The sequence below is a fragment of the Microchirus variegatus genome, assembly GCF_963457635.1.
Source record: "Microchirus variegatus genome assembly, chromosome: 2".
Lineage (NCBI taxonomy): Eukaryota > Metazoa > Chordata > Actinopteri > Pleuronectiformes > Soleidae > Microchirus > Microchirus variegatus.
Window position 1 is genome coordinate 24,855,806 of NC_139803.1, and position 18,830 is coordinate 24,874,635.

The 18,830-nt window shown below is 40.3% G+C and overlaps 1 protein-coding gene across 1 annotated transcript in view; it reads left to right on the plus strand.

The window, feature by feature from the left end:
* The window catches only part of LOC310938249 (glucosidase 2 subunit beta-like), a gene marked incomplete at both ends in the record, with an annotated part of 121,327 nt that overhangs the window by 43,073 nt on the left and 59,424 nt on the right, over positions 1–18,830 (plus strand). Inside the window, one exon of the mRNA XM_083902738.1 lies at positions 5,347–5,416. Coding sequence (XP_083758864.1) covers positions 5,347–5,416 — 70 coding nt within the window. The remainder of the gene's footprint in view (positions 1–5,346; positions 5,417–18,830) is intronic.

The following is an 18,830-nucleotide window of genomic DNA, read 5'->3' on the forward strand; positions in this document are numbered from 1 at the left end:
TTTAAAGCATGCTGCTTAAGATCCCATTTTAACACACACTTCGCAGATAAGTGGCAACATACTGCGATGTCACTCATTGCTTCGTGAACAACTAGTTTAATATTTTTGCAGGAACCATCTTGGTTTTTTAAAAACCATATTTGGAAGAATGGGTATGGGTGTGACTCACAACCATGCACCTATTGAATGGTACTACACTCTTAGAAATAAAAGTGCTATGTAGAACCACATAAGGTTCTTCGGCTTGTCCTCATAGGAGAACCCTTTTAAAACCCTTCATTCGGGAAAGGGGTTTTAAAGGGATCAAAATGGTTCTTACTGGAACCATTAGTGTTACCAAGAACTCTTGAAAAACCCTTTCTTCAGGAAAGGGTGTTTCAGAAGCAAATGGTTCCGGGTAGAACCTCAGCCCTTGTAGAAGGACCCTTTTGGAACCATTATTGCTAAGAGTGTTCCTACTTGGTACTTGGTGATTATTTGACTCAAAATGGATGGTAATTTCTCAATATCTCTGTACTTTATACTCTGTACTCCCATACCTGTGAAACGTTGTCCTCCTCAGTCCAAGTGTTACCTTAAATAATAACTATACATATAAAAGCATTTATTAAAAGTATTTCACTTAATTTATCAATGAGGCTTAAGCACTTGGTGCCACCCGTCATTCAAACAGTAGAACAAGGAAGTGCGCTGCTGTTCCAATTGCAATAATCGTACTTGTGTTCTCCAGTCGTACTTCCCAAATACGTACTTCCGAAGTATGCAATTACGTCCTTGCATACTTGTGTATTGAGAAACGGCCGATGTCATGCTGCATTGAAGAGGACCTGAAACCAATGATCTTGACTATCCTGGAGTCACCCCTGATGGCCATTCAAGATAATTCACTTGCTGCACCTAGAGGACATGTTTTTATGAACAGCGTCTGCCTGTAACATGGTTTCCACAAATGACTCGTATAGAAAAGGAGGCAGCATGTGCACTGTAATCTTTCACAGCATTAAACCTCGTCTCAGTTTGTGTGAAAGTTAAACATGAAAACATGTATCAGTAGTTGAGAAAATCTCTTGCTGGGACACTATTTTGGTTTGAAGTGCCATTAGAATTAATCAGAAGGTTCACTCGTTAAAACCACCATGACTCACTCCGTCAGTCTCCTTGCTGCGAGCTGGAGACGCGGAAAGCGCCGGCAGCCATATGTGGCATCGGAAAAGGAAAATCACTCAGGGCGTTTTTGTCCTCTGTTTGAACAGTGGCACAGAGCAGAGGGAGGGGGGGACGGGGGGGATAAGAGGGAAGAAGTTCCTCACAGCTGCCCAGCCTGAGGCCCAAAAATATGTGTCGCTTTCCTTGTCACCGCATCACCAGCCATCCTTTCTCGTCTGTCATTATTTTACTTCTCACAGAGCACACATGCTGTCTCTCACATGCTCACCTACACCCACACACAATTGTCTTTGTGCTGCTTTGATCTACTTCTAAATGCTTCCAGCACAGATTCTCAAATATGTCAAAATTAAACTGAATGCAGAACGAGTGGACGTGCGCTTGTAGAAACTTTATTATTAAATGTTCTACAGCCTCGACATAAAGCTTTCTGTTGCGTCGGCCATCTGGTCACTTGAAAATTTGCCCCCCAGCTTGACAATGAGCTCTAACATCCAGGTTATGTGTGTTATGTATTTTTAGCACACTGTTAGTCATTCCCAATTATAATTGACTAAAATGTGTTATTTTTCAAGGAATTGCTCTGATCTGTGGTTCATTTGTTGAGCCAAAGTAGTTTTGTGCTCATAAGGCTACATTTTTTAAATCTGAAGGTAACTTATATCTTTTTTTTTCTTTTTTTGTTGTTGATCTCAACAGTCCTTTTACCATTAAGGTATCATGACGATGTTTTGAATGTTGAATTTCACTGAATGTCTACCCAGGGACTGCATTAGCCCTGCACTCTCTTGCAGGAGTTAAACTCTGCAAAGGTTTCCACAAATGTCACAGCCAGGTTCGGTTTGCATTAGCAACTCCGTCACGAGTCTCACTGAACCTCCTGCCACCTTAACTATTAAACTCCGTGCCTCTGCAGAAATACCAGTCATGACGTGAACACTGAAGTCTCCACATTAAGCCTAAATTTGACTTTAAAGCCTGTTTAAAATTGCTGCACTGGTGTCTCTTTTGATTTACAGAGAGCTGTTAGACTCTTTTTTTTTTTTTTACACAAGAGAGTTGTGGCTTCACAGTCTGCGCCATCTGTTGTAATGGGCTTTGTGGCAGTCATCAAAACTTACACATTTTGACTATCCATCTTTCTGACTGGCTAAAACTGGTTGACTTACTAGCTAGCAAGCATTACAACACTGGCTTTTATTACAAAACTTTTTATCGACTGCCATGTGAAAAGCATTTCAAGACTATAGAGAAGAGACACTGATGTCACTGAGGCTCAGGCAGCTAACAGCAGTTAGCATTTGGAAAAGCGATCATTTGCTGACTCTAGCCGCCACATTGCTGTCATATACTGTATGTATCCACTGGACTGGACGTTTGTGTAGAACTCTGTGCTGCACTGTGCAGCCAAGAATAGAACACTTCACTGACTTCCGCTCTTCCAGATGCTATTGCCCTCACCTGCACTCATGCGTTTTTTAGGGACAAAGCGGAGCTCTGCGAGACAACAATTCCAGGAATTTGACGTCACATTGTGTGTGGAAGTCAACATTGCGTGTTTTGTCTCCTGTACTTAGACTGAGGCAGACCACAAAAACACGAGTCATCTTTTTTCACACTTTGCATACGGGCCTCCAGAGTGCTAAATATAAGTAAGTAAAATGATTGAAAGTTGATTTTGCATAATATGTCCCCTTTAAAGACTAAAAAGAATATTCTGTAATATGACATGATCACCAACTATGCACACTGCTGAGGGAAATCAACTCAACACTCATAGAAGGAGGCCATGCTTCTCTTACTTGGCTATCATGAATATAGGACTGACAAAAAAGAAAGGATAAATTGAAAGCATAAGTTCGAATTCTCTGTGGTTTGAACCATAAGTCTTTGCACAGGTGGCTATTTAAATTGCATCAGTTCCTCTGATGTAAATGTGTATAGCCTTCAACTCCCTTGGAGCTTTTAGTCATTTATTCTGATTAGGGCTGTAGTTATAAGATAAGTCTCTTAAGTAAGTCGCCTGGGAAGATTGGCTGGCGAAGAATGGTGGTACAGGAACAACATGAAGTCTGTTTGATGATTATAAATTCAGAAATATCTGCTTGTCGATTAATTAGGCTCTTCCTGGGCTCGTGTGTGTCCCTCTTTCATTCACTAGACTCGTCCCTCCGTGGACAAATACCTGCAGTGCACCCATTGTGTGCCTAAGCAGTTACACACATCTCCAGCAGCTGGGGGATGGAGAATAAAGATCGTTCAAAGGCAGACAGTTTTCAAGAGCGGGCCTGTTTTTGTTTGCTGCCTGATTCCTGGGAACAGCGTATGAGGCGGCAGCTCGAAGGCTTTACTCCGCTGGTGTCTCGTCCTCAGATACAAACAAGAACAGAAGAACGATGATGATACAGGAGGTAGACTGTGAGGACTGAGCTTGAAGTGATGCCTCCATTATTCCTGCCTCTCACAGTGCATCAATATATGCAGGAGGCGTCTCTTGTTGAGGCTATTGTGGCTAAGTGAGTAATGGATATTATCCATACCTCAGTTCTGTGGCGACCCCGGAAGGGAGAAGCCAAATGCAGTGGATGAAGAACCTAATTTCTATACCTTTTTGATCCATCATAATAATTTTGATTTTCTGATGGTCAATGTCATGTTACTGAATCTGTACAGAAGATATAGTACCTTATAATAATTCAGCCAACAGTTATAACCAGTATTCAATTGGCATTTTGTGGAAATCGGTTAATTCCAGTGATGTATTTGCGATTAGATAATCATCTGAAATTATGAAAACTTGTTACATGTACACAGACCGTTGTCAAGTGCTGATACCATTTAAATCACTGTGAACTGATGGCCTCAAGCACAAGAGAGCTTTATCTTTCCTCTTTATTTTGATCAATTATTGAATATGGCATTTTGTTCATCATTGCACACCAGAGGAAAGTAAACACAACAGTACAAAATAAATGATTTATACATACATTAAAGTAGTGTAATGTATCGTATAACATTAACATAACTTCTATTTTTTCTCTCAGATATAGAAAATGGACGTGTATTATGTGAGGAAACCAGAGACCTTATTATATTTTGTTAATTTAATTTTATAGATTGACAGTCTTGATCTCCCACCTCAGAATTAGGCCTTCTCTAATTGTTACAAGCACTTTAAGATGTTTTCTATAAAACATTTCAACTTGAAAGTATCTGAATAGAGTTGTACATCGGAGCATTTAGGGTTTTCCTTTGCACATGACAGCTTTTCACATTTGTATTCCATCCAGTCTTCCTGAGTTGCTTTGTGGCTGCATGCAATGTCACAGTGATCTTCAGCAGGTTTTTTTTTTTTTTTTTTTTCTCCTCTGAGGTGGTGAGTCACACGACGCATTCACCAACACCTCTCACTTCCACAGTCGAGTTTACAGTCTGGTTTCCTTTGTGGGAAAAGATGACGGCATGTGACAAGTCATCAAATCAGACCCATATTTTCTCTGCCCCGTATTTGGTCACATTTAGTCCTCCGCTGCAACATAAAAGCGACAGAACGAATAGATGTCTTTGCACGTTGTTTAACAGGTGAATACCTATGGGAATCAACAGCAGAATATGGCCTAACCTCAGGTGGATTCCCACTGATAAATGTCAATATTTATATATTTGGTATATTAATATGTTATTGCTCCAGTGTAGCGTTCACCAATATTTACTTCCCCCCCCCCCGTCTCTAATGGCTTCCACAAGGTGAACATCCTCAATGTGATTTGGATCTTTCTAAATGAATGTGGCACATTAAAAAAGAAAATGAAAGAACTTAAATTGTTTTTGGGCTCTGGAGGTTTTTCCCACGTGGCCTAAAACAGAACACTAGCATCCATGCATGTTGTCTTTCATCATTAAACTGTCTTTCAAAGCCTCCTGGGAGGATCCTCGAGCTCAGAAAGGAACCTTGTATTTTGCAACTTCCAAGTGCACAGTGTCTGCTGGGAGGTGCATATTAGAGTCAAGGATTGTGCTGCAATGATCCTTTAAAATGACTTTTTCCTCTCTTTCTTACACACACACGCACACAGGATATTTTTGTCATTGTATACATTAATGGAGCTATGGTTTTCTATGTGTATAGATCTTTGACCTTGTTCTCCCTCCCTCTCTGTTGTCGTCATGTGCTTTTAGATCAAAGACACACATGGCTCAGAAGATAGTACTGTGGGGGAAGATTCTCATTTAAAGGCTGCTGACAGAGGTAAGTTATTAAACCTTACTGCCTACACAACTACTGCTATTCTACTATTTTATCCTATGAAGTAATGTACTCTAACTCAAGTTTCATTGTGTTCATTTCAAGAGTTTGTATCTTACTTCATGAAGGTCACCCACAGTGGATTGACAGTAATGTGTGTAAACTCAGTATATTTCCATGCACACGGTAATTGGACTACTTTTCTTGTGCCAGTACACAAGCACTAGCAGGAGTCAACTTATTGAATGAAATATGTCTGCCTCCACGATGCTAGGTGGCGGTGTGCCCCATTTTCAGCTTGTTAGCATAGGGTTAGGCATTTTCTGTTTGACCTATTATTATATTACCCTGTTGGTTGGCCTGTTTGATTATGCAACTAATACGGTTGGAGTCACTGTTGATCAAAAATAGACAATAAATGAAATCCCTTTTCTCTTTAGTAAAGATCGCTCTACAGTTATTAGGCCTCTAGGATACACACATTGTGTTTTAATGAGAGAAAAAGTATCTAAAAATAGGTTTGTTTACAAGACAAATACAGACAGACTGACGTCACATGGATGTTTGATAACAATGCCTTTGAAATGTTGAGACACAGGAGTTTAGAGGGAATTGTGTAGCAAATTTAGCTATCCAAAATATTCTATTGAACAGAGAGCTATCCCGGTGAACCTATGAGCTCTTGTTCGAAAATAACAAACAGATTATCCACGTGTAAGAGAGCTATGTTTACCTTTCCTCCTGCACCTTTTTCTTTCGGCTGTTGTTCTAAACAAATCTAAGTGTGAATGCACTTAGTGTAGATGAGTGGCTGATGCAGGGGGCTGTTTGTTTGTCTCCTGTTTTGTTTTCAAGGTGATGCAGCTAGTTTATTCCCCTTTCACACCACCAGCATATTATTGTGCTCCAGCTGCAGCAGCGAGACAGGTCCAGGTATTTATGGCTAGCATAAAAAAAAAAAGTGTGAGCGTTCCCCGTCACCCTACAGCTTGAGATTTACAGCACTTTTGACAAACATACTAAATTATATTAAAAAGAAAATGGAGTGTTCAATTTGTAAAGGAGTTTAGAGCCTGTCTGTTGTGCATGCTCCCAAGTGGACTGTGCTGTTTGTACGTGTGTGCACGTGTGCCTCGCTGTCTATGTACGCCCCACGCTGTGTGAGGATGCGTCGACCTGTCTGCCTGCGCGCACATGCGTGTGCCCGCACGCCTGTGTGTGTATTTCAGTGTTGAGTGTGTGTGTGTGTGCTCACTGAGCCCGCCTGCTCTGAAACACCAGCAACAGATAACAGATGGTCCCCCTGCATTAGAAGTGTTTTATTTCCCTGCGGAAGCCAGATATGTCAAAAATAAGCATGTGCAACATTAGTCATTTGGAATATTCATGCCCCTGCCGTCCGATGGTTTCCTTTTTACAGCCAAAATACCACCAGCCCAATTCTCCGAAGGAAGTGAGGGGGAGAAGGAAAAAAAAAAGCAGTCATCAGCTGATCTGATGGGGAAAAGGCTGAGGCCTACATGCGGATTTAATGGAGGATTTTTTTTTTCTTCTGGTTTGCTTCTTTAGCACGTCACGGCTGTAATTAAAATGGGGCCACAATCTGTAGATGTTCTCATATTAAGAACCACAACCCCCTGCTTCATTAGAGACTGTGATGTGAATATGCACACATGTCCATATGCCTGCCTGGCTGGCTGCACACATGAACACACACATGCATTTGTACCCACAAGAAATAACCCCCATCCAGTGTATCCAACTTCTTGTCCTTCATATACTCATTTTAGCCTCTTTCACATTAAAAGTATCAAGTGTTTGGGCATGCTCTAAAAATAAAAGGTGATTAACACCATTCCCATTGGCAGGAGTTATTCTGCCCTGTGGATTTTTTTTTATCACCTTTGCGATGTCACAGTTCATGTTAAACCTAACGTGCCAGAGGAAGAAGAACACCATCAATATTATTGTTGTTACATTTTTGTGTCTTTCACTTTGGTCCCTAAATGGCAAGTGAACAATATTAAGGCACTAAAACAACAGCCATATCTAATGGCTATGCTAATAGCCTGAAGGTGAATGCACTTAGTGTTGCGCTGAAAATGATGCCGGAATTAGCATCGCTGTCAAAAATTAAGTGGGCAAAGAAGACATGTTGCATGTTTACCCATGGATGCTGATCAGAGCAGAGTGCGCACTATTAAGTCGTTACACACGAGCGTGAAGTCGATATTGATAATTATTCCCAACAAAATGTTGAATAATTGAAAATTGTATTTTGGCCCACAGTAAACTTCTTTGTTGACTGACAACAACAAACATTTAAAAGCTATTATTGTGTCTCAAAGACTGTGCATAAACATTAAAACCAATTAATTCTGAACCTTTGTTACGTTGATAGTAAAGGAAGTGTTTTTTGACCTTTGGGAATGGATTATTTGTAGCTCCCCTTCTCCTCATCACCTTCATCTCTTTAACTGCCTTAATTTTTCATCGCTCGAGTCTCCTTCATCTCCACCCCCTCTCCTCCCAGGCTTTCTGCCGCCCATCTCACACTGCTGAGCGTCACTACCATCTTGTCCTTGGTGGCGGACATAGGCATGCATCATCAGGCCTGATTAACCATCCACGCAGTCTGGGCCAGTGGCATCGTTTTTCCTACCACTGAAAACATGAATTTTGAGCAGCACTTTCTCACTCGCCGTGGTCCCTCATGATCAGGGTTAATTCGTGGCAGCATGTGCTGAATAGTGTAGAGAAGAAGCACGGGAGCAGAAGAGGAGGAGGAAAAAGCGACTAAACAGTAGTCTACTGCTTATCGCAGAAATGCAATATAATTTATTCAGGAATATGCAAATCCAACAATCACTCAGCCTTGTTTACTGAAGGGACCTGCTGATTCAGAGTCTGAGCGAGAAAGAGGGACAGAATCCCCACAACAGATACTGACATACACTGTATGCATAAAAACACCAACATCCACATCAGTGTTTCTCCTTAGAATCAGGTAATGAAGGGTGTCAGGCAATTTCTTGCTTGTTTCACAGATTCGCAAAGCTTTAGATTCATTTTTGTGGGGCAGAATATTTTTGTGTAACAGACAGACTGCTTGTGTGCTTATATTATCTCCTTATCCTCATATAAAACTGCCTACAAAGCATGTGTTTAGGGTGAAACGCATGCAGTTGTACAGCTTTTACTCCGCCAGTCAACAATGGAAAACCCAAAATGTGTATGTAGGGCAGAATCTTGAAAACAAAGTATTGTACTTGGCGTTATAGTCTTCTACCGTGCCAATTTTAAACTACACAGACAGTGTTTGAGAACATTATTTTAATTATTTTTTAAGGATTAAACAGTGTTAAAATGGCGTGAACTTTTTGATACTTGTTTTACATCAATGACAAATCCTAGTTGGTGTTGGCTGATAACTACTTCCACATTTAAAGGCTTCAGGAGGACATCTAATGATAGTTTGACTGACGTGTATGAATCAGTGGTGTTTTTCTGCTCCATCAGACAAACCACTGAAAAAGAAAAGTGATTAAAATATAATTGTGACTAAACAAGACCTGAATTCATACATATATAAAACCGAACGTGGTAAAAATAAAAAAATAAACTGTAGTTGTTAAATCTATATTAATTATACTGACTGTGACCATCCAAATCATTTGATCTTAAAAAACGATGAGAAGCAGATACATCGTAGCTTTACAGATTTGCTTCTCCGCCGTTGCTAACGAAGAGATGCATATTCTGGGCCTGTCATTTTTCGATTTGTGCTCTTCATCATCTTTGGGTTGCAGAAATCGGTATGAATTGCAGCCATTTCCTGACTCCCTGCTTTGAGCCCAATTAGCCCCGTTGTATTGATTTCTCTGTGCTTTTCCAGGTGAGTCTCATCTTGCTGCTTGTGTGAGTGTATGAACATCAACAATTATCCCCTCTCATAAAGTCTCTGAGGTAGAGCCGCATGATACGGTCAGAACATACTGCAAAAAGTTTGACAGATATTACACTGGAGTTGAAATGGGCCCGACTGACTTAGCTAGCACAATGTCAGAGAAAAACATAAGAATCATCCATGTCGACATTTGGTATCGACATCATTTTGCACAATCCAGATTTTAGTGACTTCTACAGGCTATGTATGTGACGCATGACTTACAATGAGTGTGACACCCCAGGCCCTCTTTTTTTTATTTTACATTTAACATGTTTATCAAGAGTTGATCTGCGATCTTACACCTCAAAATATTGTCCCCGACACCAATTCCAACCTGATAAATGGCTGCTTAGTAATATACTTTATGACAAATATAAAAGAACTTGCTGGTCTTATGTGTCAGAGCTTGTCAGCTAACGGTTTTTGAAATGCTTATTGGAACAGAGGATTTTATGTGCCTTCATACACAAACAGTTTCTCGTACCTTCAAGATTTATTTGCGTTTGTAAGTCGTGAAATCGTTCAAAACATAATTCAACTAATGACTACACATCGGTTTGTGATTTTTGCTGTATTTTTGCTGTTTTAAAACAGAACATGGTTGGAGCAAATCTATTTGGACAGACTGCCCGAATGAATTCTGTATATGCGAATCACTGCAACAGAATTCCCTGTGCTGAATAGTAAGCATACAGGAATCATTATTACTTGTAAAATGGATCACATTGACTGATGCATTTACTTAGGGTTTAAATATATACAATTTTGGCACATTCTTGCTCTTGTTTGTCATATGAATAACCTGTTCTTTTCTTTTTTTTATCTCTTATCCTGTTGGCTTAATGACACTCTTTTTTTTCTGGGAAATGTGTCACATCAACAATGATGCTAATCTGCTCCAGTCATATACCCTGTTAGTGTAGGGTATATGCTATTTTTTGCCACACATGTTGCCTGAGTGGTCAGCAGAGTAGCAGAGTTCTTAGTGGGTCAAACTGCTAGCAGGCAGAAGTTAATTTCCAACTCAACGGAGATAAATAACTTTGCTTTGACCTCCATTTCTCACTGGCACAACAAAGACCATTTTTCTATTCCAGGAGATGGTAAATAGCTTTGACTTTTTAAAATGGTTGGTCATCTGCGGTATGAAGTGATTTAGTTTGGTTCCGGTCATTATCTCTTATCTGGCTGTTTCGGCTTTTTATTTGTTTGTCTCTTTTGCTGTGTTGTGTTTCAGTATTTGGTTGTGATCCATGTGACTCTGATTGGTTTGTCCTCTCAGGCTGCTGTAGAAAATGTGCAGATGAAGGTCCTTGACTTAAAGGAGACATATTATACCCTATTTCTTCAAGTTAACCTCGTTCCCTGGTGTCCGAATGAACATGTCTGTGACATGCTTTGGTTGAGGATGAAGCACCATAGCAGTTCAATCCCCCTGCCAAAACAGCCCTGTTCAGAATGCTCGGTTTTGAGCGTCTGTCTCTTTAAATGCAAATGAGACACAGGAAAATACGCTAACAGCAGTTAGCATTTGGAAAAGCAATCATTTGCAGACTCTAGCCGGCACATTGCCGTCAAATATAAAATGTATCCACTGGACACGTAAATCCTCTGAGGCTGAAAGTTTGTGTAGAACTCTGTGCTGCACTGTGCAGCCAAGAATAGAACACTTTGCGTACTTCCACTCTTCCAGATACTATTGCCCTCACCTGCACTTTTCAGGGACAAAGGAGCTCCGCGAGACAACAATTCCAGGAATGTCTTTGTACGGAGCAATGACACAGAAGTCAACATCACGTGTTTTATCTCCTGTACTTAGATTGAGGCGGACCACAAAAACATGACTGAGTCATCTATTTTCTCACTTTGTCTACTCATAGGGCCTCCAGAGTCCCACATATAAGTAGTAAAATGATTTAAAAAGTTGATATAGCATAATATGTCCCCTTTAAGTACGTATAAACAGGTCAAGGAAAAATCATGAAATGTCTAACCCTTCCCACAGATGTGGACACTATGTAACTTTTAAATCTAAATAATGAAAACAGCAGCTGCCCGAAGGTCATTTATAATTTAATATAATGTCAAGCCCTAGAGTTGCACATTTGCAAACGATTATTCTTTGCATTGAAACAAATGGCCACAATACAAATGACACACTCAAACCAAAGCCTTTATCAGCCACCTGGGGTTCTTGCCACAGGGGCATTTAATCTGTTTTGCTGCTTAGTGTACTAGCCCTGCAGGTTGCTATTAGTGTTGGTCATCTAGTGTGGTAAATGTAATCCTTGCAAAGAGTTTTTTATTTTTGCATCCCCTCTGTAGACTCCCTGGATGTGCCCACCTACAGTATGTTTAACACAGAGGGTGTAAGTGACCATTATGCACTCAGTTATTGCCATGAATTCTCCCCTCACTGCTCACCATGCCGCTTTAGCAACTATTATGGGGACATAACTTGAAGCTTAGCAACACAGTTCACCTTTAGTCCACATCTGGCAGGTAATGATCTTGACAGAGGAGATGACCATTGACACATTGCCTGCCTGAGATCATTAAGAGGTGGCCCTAAGTTTGTATTGATTTGTGACAAAAAAAAGTGTTTCAAAGAGGGTCAACGTAATGGACATAATGTGGGAATTCATTCCTCAATATGTCACAGTATAATCTAAAAAAACATCGATACCCAACAGTGAGTTAATACTGTAAATGCCACCTTGAGCCATCTTATTTTGAGGCTTAACTTGTAAACACGTGTGAAGGAAAATACATTCCTATATCTTCCATTGAGAAGATGAAAATGTGTAATTTCTCAACCAATTGGTGCAGTAATAAGTGTTATTACTGTACACTTATTCAGTTGGATCATAGTCAAACTAACCAATTATTTTGTTTTCCTGGAAATTCACCATATTTGATATCTCAAACAGGCTTCTGTTCTGACCTTGATAGAATTTAAAGCCTCTGCTTGAAGAATCTTCCGTTTGAGTCTCATCTCTTGGCTTTCTTGTAATATCCACCACAGCGATATTCAGTCTGACCATTCGAGGCTGGCACGTTCTGTTACAATCCATCCTGGCAGCAGGCGACTGAAAGGTAGTTCAAGAAAGATGTTGGATTACATTCTACTGAATTCCTGTGTTGCTTTGAAAAGCGGGTCTACTGGCAGATACAATTATCTTTAAATGTGCCTGTCAGAGTTTTTTGGAACTGGAATAATAATAATAATAAAAATAAAAAAACGTCCACCATATTCGTGTTAGAGACAGCTTGTTGCCAGCTTTATAATGATACTTAAAAAACATAAGTTGTCTCCCACATTTGATTGATGTTAACTGCAGGGTAATTCTGGAGCTAATGCATTTCATTTCTGAAGGCTTTGCTGTGGTTACACTGAGAAGATGCTGGCCGTGCTACCGTCTTTGCTCGTCCTATGATTTCCAAGATTATGTTCTCGGTTGTTTAAGTTTGATTCTATATTCTGTAATAACTGCAGTGCAGGCGGCCTCGAGAGACGCGATGGTCGCTCCTACACGGAAAGACTTTCACGGGGGAAGCGTGAGAGCAGTGGAAATGCTCAGCCATGGGATTTACCTGTCAACTGCACTTAAGCGTGTGGGATAACATGTACTCGTCGCTGTGATGGTAAAATAAAGGCTGACATGCTTTCCCTGTGATCTGCGGTCACCGTGGCTTCATGTATGTTAACGCCTCAGAGCTAGGCAGAAAATAAATGTGTGTTAAAAGATGCTTCAGTGGTTGTCTGCGTTTTGAAGCCCTCAGTTTCTCTCCACATGCCGCCTTTTTCTTTACAGTATGGAAGGAATACAGTTTAAATGATGTCTTGGGAATTACATTTTCTTTAAATTTCACTTAATTCTGAGAGTCTTAAGTGATGATGATAAGAGATATATACTGAAAATTGCTGAGTCTCCTGTAAAGTCTTTAAAAGAAATCGTAGCTTCACATTAACATTAGAAATCTGCAGGTCTTCGCTCAGTTCCAATGCTGTGTCTAAAAGTACAGAGCTGTGTTTGGGGAGTTAACTACGCTCAAGAACTCGGCTCAATTCCCAAAGCATCCGCCAACCACCCAACTGCACAGCACTTTTGGAAAATAGACTCACAGGTAACTGATTTCTCCACTGACAATGCAACAGAAGAAAAGCTTGCTATATCATTCCAACCATCTGGAAGTCTGGCTCAGACTCGAGGCTGATGTGTAACTTTTAATTGGAGAGACAGTGGTGGGAGGCAGAAGAGTAGGACGGAATGATCCCAGTGGATAGACAGGCAGTGCCTGCTGCCAGATGGACAACCTGAGTCTGCTGGAGTGCACACTTCTTCATTCTCAGGCCAGTATGATGTGTGTTCTACTTAGAAAGGGGTTGGGGAGATGTAGTTTGGGTCAAGAATTCTCGAGTGCTGGAAAACGGTGCTATTTTCACAACACAGAATTAGACGGGGGCCAAACCTTAGACTTTCCACTGGGGGGGGGGGGGGTTTGGCAACAGACATTTTCCATTTCTGTAAACTTCTGGTGATCATCTCGCACACAAGTTGACATGAGCTATAACATAGTGGATCCTGGTATTGACAGATCAATGTTAACTGGTTGTAATTGGTAATGACTCTGGGTTACCAGATTACTGGATTATCTAAATGTCAGAAGTCAAAAACAATATATATCGTGTTGTAATTTTCACCCTAACCCAATGTTACAAAACATGTTCACTATATATCTTTATTATATGCACTGTGCAAACACACTGAGATGCAATGCATAATTGCTATCAGTGTTTTGCCTCAGATTTGTCTGTTTTTGTCTTTCTATTAAGAAACCACAATTATCTGTTTTTCTTTCTTCATTCCTTCAGGACCAAGCACGCATCTGTAAATATCTGAAATTTTGACGTGGTAATGATCAGTATCGGCTTATTTGAAATTAGTTTTATAGTGATGTTTTTGGCTCGTCACTCAGAAATCCAAAATTCTTTTCACCATCAAATCACATTTCAAATGTCAATTCATTCATCAGTTTCATATATTCTTGCACGTTTATTGCAGTTGTTTTACGATCACAGTAATGCTGATGGCACTTGCCGATTCCAAATCCAATAACGTCTAATTTTATCACGTTACATTAGCAGCTATTGTACATGAGTGACAGTCTTATTAATTGCAGTTCAGTCATAATGCTCAGTTATGTTACACCTGTGCAGAGATTACTGGGAAATGTGCACTTGTAGTTGGATAAAATGTTTTTAGAATTTACTCCAACACTTATAGATAACTGTTACGATAACTCCAAGTTTTGGTCCTTACATTCATGATCTTAATCTTTTCAATAAGGGAAGTCCTTAAACTTCTGGATATCTTCCTGACTTTATAATTGTATTTTTTGGCTTTATTGTGCACTGGTGGTGTGTACATATAGCATTTCTGCCAACCATACATTGTTAGCCCATCCAGCAGCTTTCCTTTGGGAATAAATAAACTAAAGCTATATAAAGCCATTTTAATGGGGCTAGGCTTGTTTTCTGTTTCCAGTGTGATGCATTGTAAGAGCTTACGCTGGATATTTTGGGACGACGACTACATCAGCAATCGTCGTTGTATGATCTCGCAAAATACAAAGAAAAAAGATGCCCATGGTTACATTAGCTTCATGCAGAGATGTTTATATAAACATTTAGTGTCACGACTCAACAAAATGTTGCAGCAATTGGACCGCAATTGAGATTTGAAACACACGGAGAGAGAATTTGGGACAGATTTGCTGTTTGTCCGTTGAAACATTCAGTGGTAGATTTTCTCCACAAAGCTCCCTTCATTGTTAAACTGAATACAAACAGATGCAGTTCCTGTCTTCTATTTTATTCAGTCACAATGCAAAAAGCATTATGCTGTGCACAAGCTCCTACAAAAAAAAAAAAAATGTTGAAGTGACAAATTCTTTGTGGGGCTACTGTGTTGTGCCGAGTTGTATTTTATCAACTTTTCCCAGCTACTCCCCAGTATTTCACAAACATTGCCTTTTGGAGAGCAACAGAACTTAATCTTCGCAGGTAGAGTGTAGTTCGTATATGCAGGTCATCTGATATGAGGCTATTAAAGGATTCCTTCAGGGCTTTTATTTTTACTCAGGAATGGTCACTTGTTGCTTCAATACAACTGAAAGTGTCACTGCTCCCTCTGTGGTGGTGAGGTGTTGTTTTCTTTAGGAAAAACCACACTTGTGAATCACAGTGTCGACCTTGTGTGTGTTTTGCCCGCTCAGTCATTCTTGTTTTGTGCACTACAAGCTTGTGATGTTGGGATATTTTCTAATTCAGCTGCTTGATAGTTTGTTGAATGACCTTGCACATTTTTATTATTTTTTTAAGTCTTCACGAAAACGTACCCCACAATAACTTGCTGGGAAAAGGCTTAGTTGAAATGTTTTCGCTTCCTCCCACTGTACAAAAATAAAGCTGAAATTCAGGCAATATGTTAAAAAAATGGCGTTGTACAGCAAACTTCAATTAACATCAGCCTGACGAGTAACTAAAATAATATTAGTGGTGAAACCAATAGTGAAGTACAGTAGATTTTAGGTTTTTAGGCAGAGGCCTGATGCAAGGCTTTGCAAAAAAGGGTGTCCAAGTTGAAATCTGTCTCACCTGCCTCTGCACACCTCCCCCTCCATTCACCAGCCTTTCCCTGTGTATGTTTTTCTCCATTTCACACCTCTCCCACTCTGCATATTCATTTTTCACTACTATTGCCTTTCTGCCACCCCCCAAGCCCCCCCCCCCCCCCCCCCACACACACACACACCTATCCGCCCATCCTCAAACCCCCTTGACGTGGGAATTCAATTTGTACTGTATGTTTCATTTCTACTCAGATTTAGATTTATTTCATGTCGTCTGCTTTTAATTAACTCTCTGGATATGTGAGGATTGGAGGGTTGGGGGTGAAAGAAGAGAGAATGAGAGAGAGCGATGGATAAAAACTCACTCACATCCGCCAATGAGTTACACCGACAATCATTTACCACATAGACAGCAGTGCAGAAGCCCCCTGTTCGTTGCCCTGGCAACCGGCGCCTTGGTGATTGATTCCTTGCCAGTGTGGCATCGCTGCGGGGAATAGAGCGCGTGAGCTTAGCGTGCTCACTACATCTTTCTAATTAAAATGGGATTACAGAGTCATCGCCGTTGTATGTTCAAACAAATGCAAGGCTGTGAAGGAAATCAATTTTGGTAAATGTCAGGGCTGTTAAATACAACTATGGATAAACAAAATGTAAGCGAGCTCAATGTACTGATGTGCAAACTCCACACCAATGTACGTGACGATGTGGGCTCCGTGCGATTTGCATGTTGGGGTTGTAGCGACAGCGACTGTGCCGCCGTCCTCCAAGTCGAGCTTGATTGACGGCGCGTGAATCACGTTATGCAGCACAAATCTACAGACACAAGAATCAGTCTGTTGCTGTGTGCTAATCAAAAAATAGTCTTCAAATTGGAGCTTAATGTACATCTTAAATGAACAACGGTGTCTTAATATAATTGGATTAGACAAGTCAATCATATTTGTGCAGTTTATGCTGTTGTCTTATACCGGTGTGTATTGAGGGAGGGCTACATATCCTCTCATGCACAGAGCTGAGACTTACCATTTTACTGTGGCTGCTTGCACTGATGGGGAAACTGCACCATGCTGATATGATATTTCAAAACATGATAGTACATACATATGAATGAGACATTAATGCAGGCTGGACTAGGTGGTGTATGAGAGGTAGGGGAATAACAAATTCTGTAACACTGTGTAGTAGCATGCCACAAATTATGCAGCTTTTTAATGATATGTAAAATGATGTGCGCGGTTTGGTTAGATCTGTCAATTTTATTTAAAATCGCCTGGATGTGATGCAAAGTAAGGGCAAAACTACGTTGTTGTTGTTGTTTTTTTAAATGTCATTCTTCAAAAAGAATCATATTCATTAGAATCCTGTCTTGAAGTGTATAATTTATTACAGTGAAGGCCGCGCTTGACAAGCCAACAAGTGTTAAAGAGCGAAAGATGGAGCTCTGGCACGTGGGTGAATGAGCATAACCAGGACACGGTGAGTGTGGCTTACAGAGCGAAAGAAAAACGAGGTCTTGCACTTGGTTTTCAGCTTTCAATCACTACAATGCGGTTAGCAAGGTGTATCGTAGTGCATTGGGCCTGTTTCCAGTTGGAGTTCTTTGGCACTGGCTGTGTGGGATGTGACATTACAGCAAAGGTAATAATGGACCAGGGAATTTATAATGTGACGCTTTTTTAAGGTTCCTACGAAAGAGAGCCTGTAAGCCTGCTAGTTTTGGCAGGGAACAAAATTGTGTGCAGTTGTAAACAACAGAAAGCCTATTATTGGCTGATATGTCATGCAGCTGAAACATATATTAAACTGCTCATGGAATGGAACACACTTCAGTTTCACCCGCATAGAAAAAGGGAAGCTGGTCCACCTGCAGAGCGACGCTGCATCACGACTCCCACGTACCTTTACTATATCATTGCATGAAGCATGAGACCTTTACAGGGCTCTTTAGGAGTAACAAACTACCCTCTGAAATGAAAGTGCAGCTATAGCGTCATGAAAGTGTGAGTGCCGTGATTAGACATAAATCACACTCCTTCATGTTTTGCCCTTTCAATCTTTACTTGAATTGGCTGCCTGGTCAGCAAGCACGTTAACACGATTTATTTTTATGGTGTTGAAAAGGAGAGAGAGAGAGACAGAAAAAAAAGAAAATGTGAAGCAACATGAAGTTTTTCATGGCTCTTTAAACGCACAGTACGTTACTCTTGCTGCGATAGGTTTCTCGAAAAAAACAATAACAAAAGCCTGACTTTGATGACATCGAGATGTACCGTGGGATCATGGGAGTTGTTGTCTCATTTGGTTCACCTGTGCATTCGTGCTTTGCTGGGAGAGCTTTGGCAGCAGAACACACAAACCTAACATCAATGAGTGATGATCCATTATTATCATACACAATAAAATGGGAAAAAAAGAAGACAACACACTGGTTAGTTAGCAGTATCAAATATTTCCTTCCTGAACATTATCTCAAAAACGAAGATCTGTCTCAAAAAAGACGTCATTTACAGGCAACCAGGTTAAAGTTATCTTAAATATGTTTAGGTTGTCCATTCTTTCCACTATTATATTGTCATTTTATAGGCCGGTATCATCCTCAGAAATGTAATCCTACGGACACCGCAAGGTGGATTTTGAATCTTTTGTGTGGTGTCTCAACAGCCATTTGATGAATTGCTATCAAATGATATCAAAGAGACCATAATTAAAGAGGCCCTAATTAATGTCTAAAACACCTGACTTTTATTTAGTGCCACATCATAGTATTTACTGATCCAGTGGAATACTACGTTTTTTTTTTGTTGCAGATATTCAATGTTTCCAGGCAAT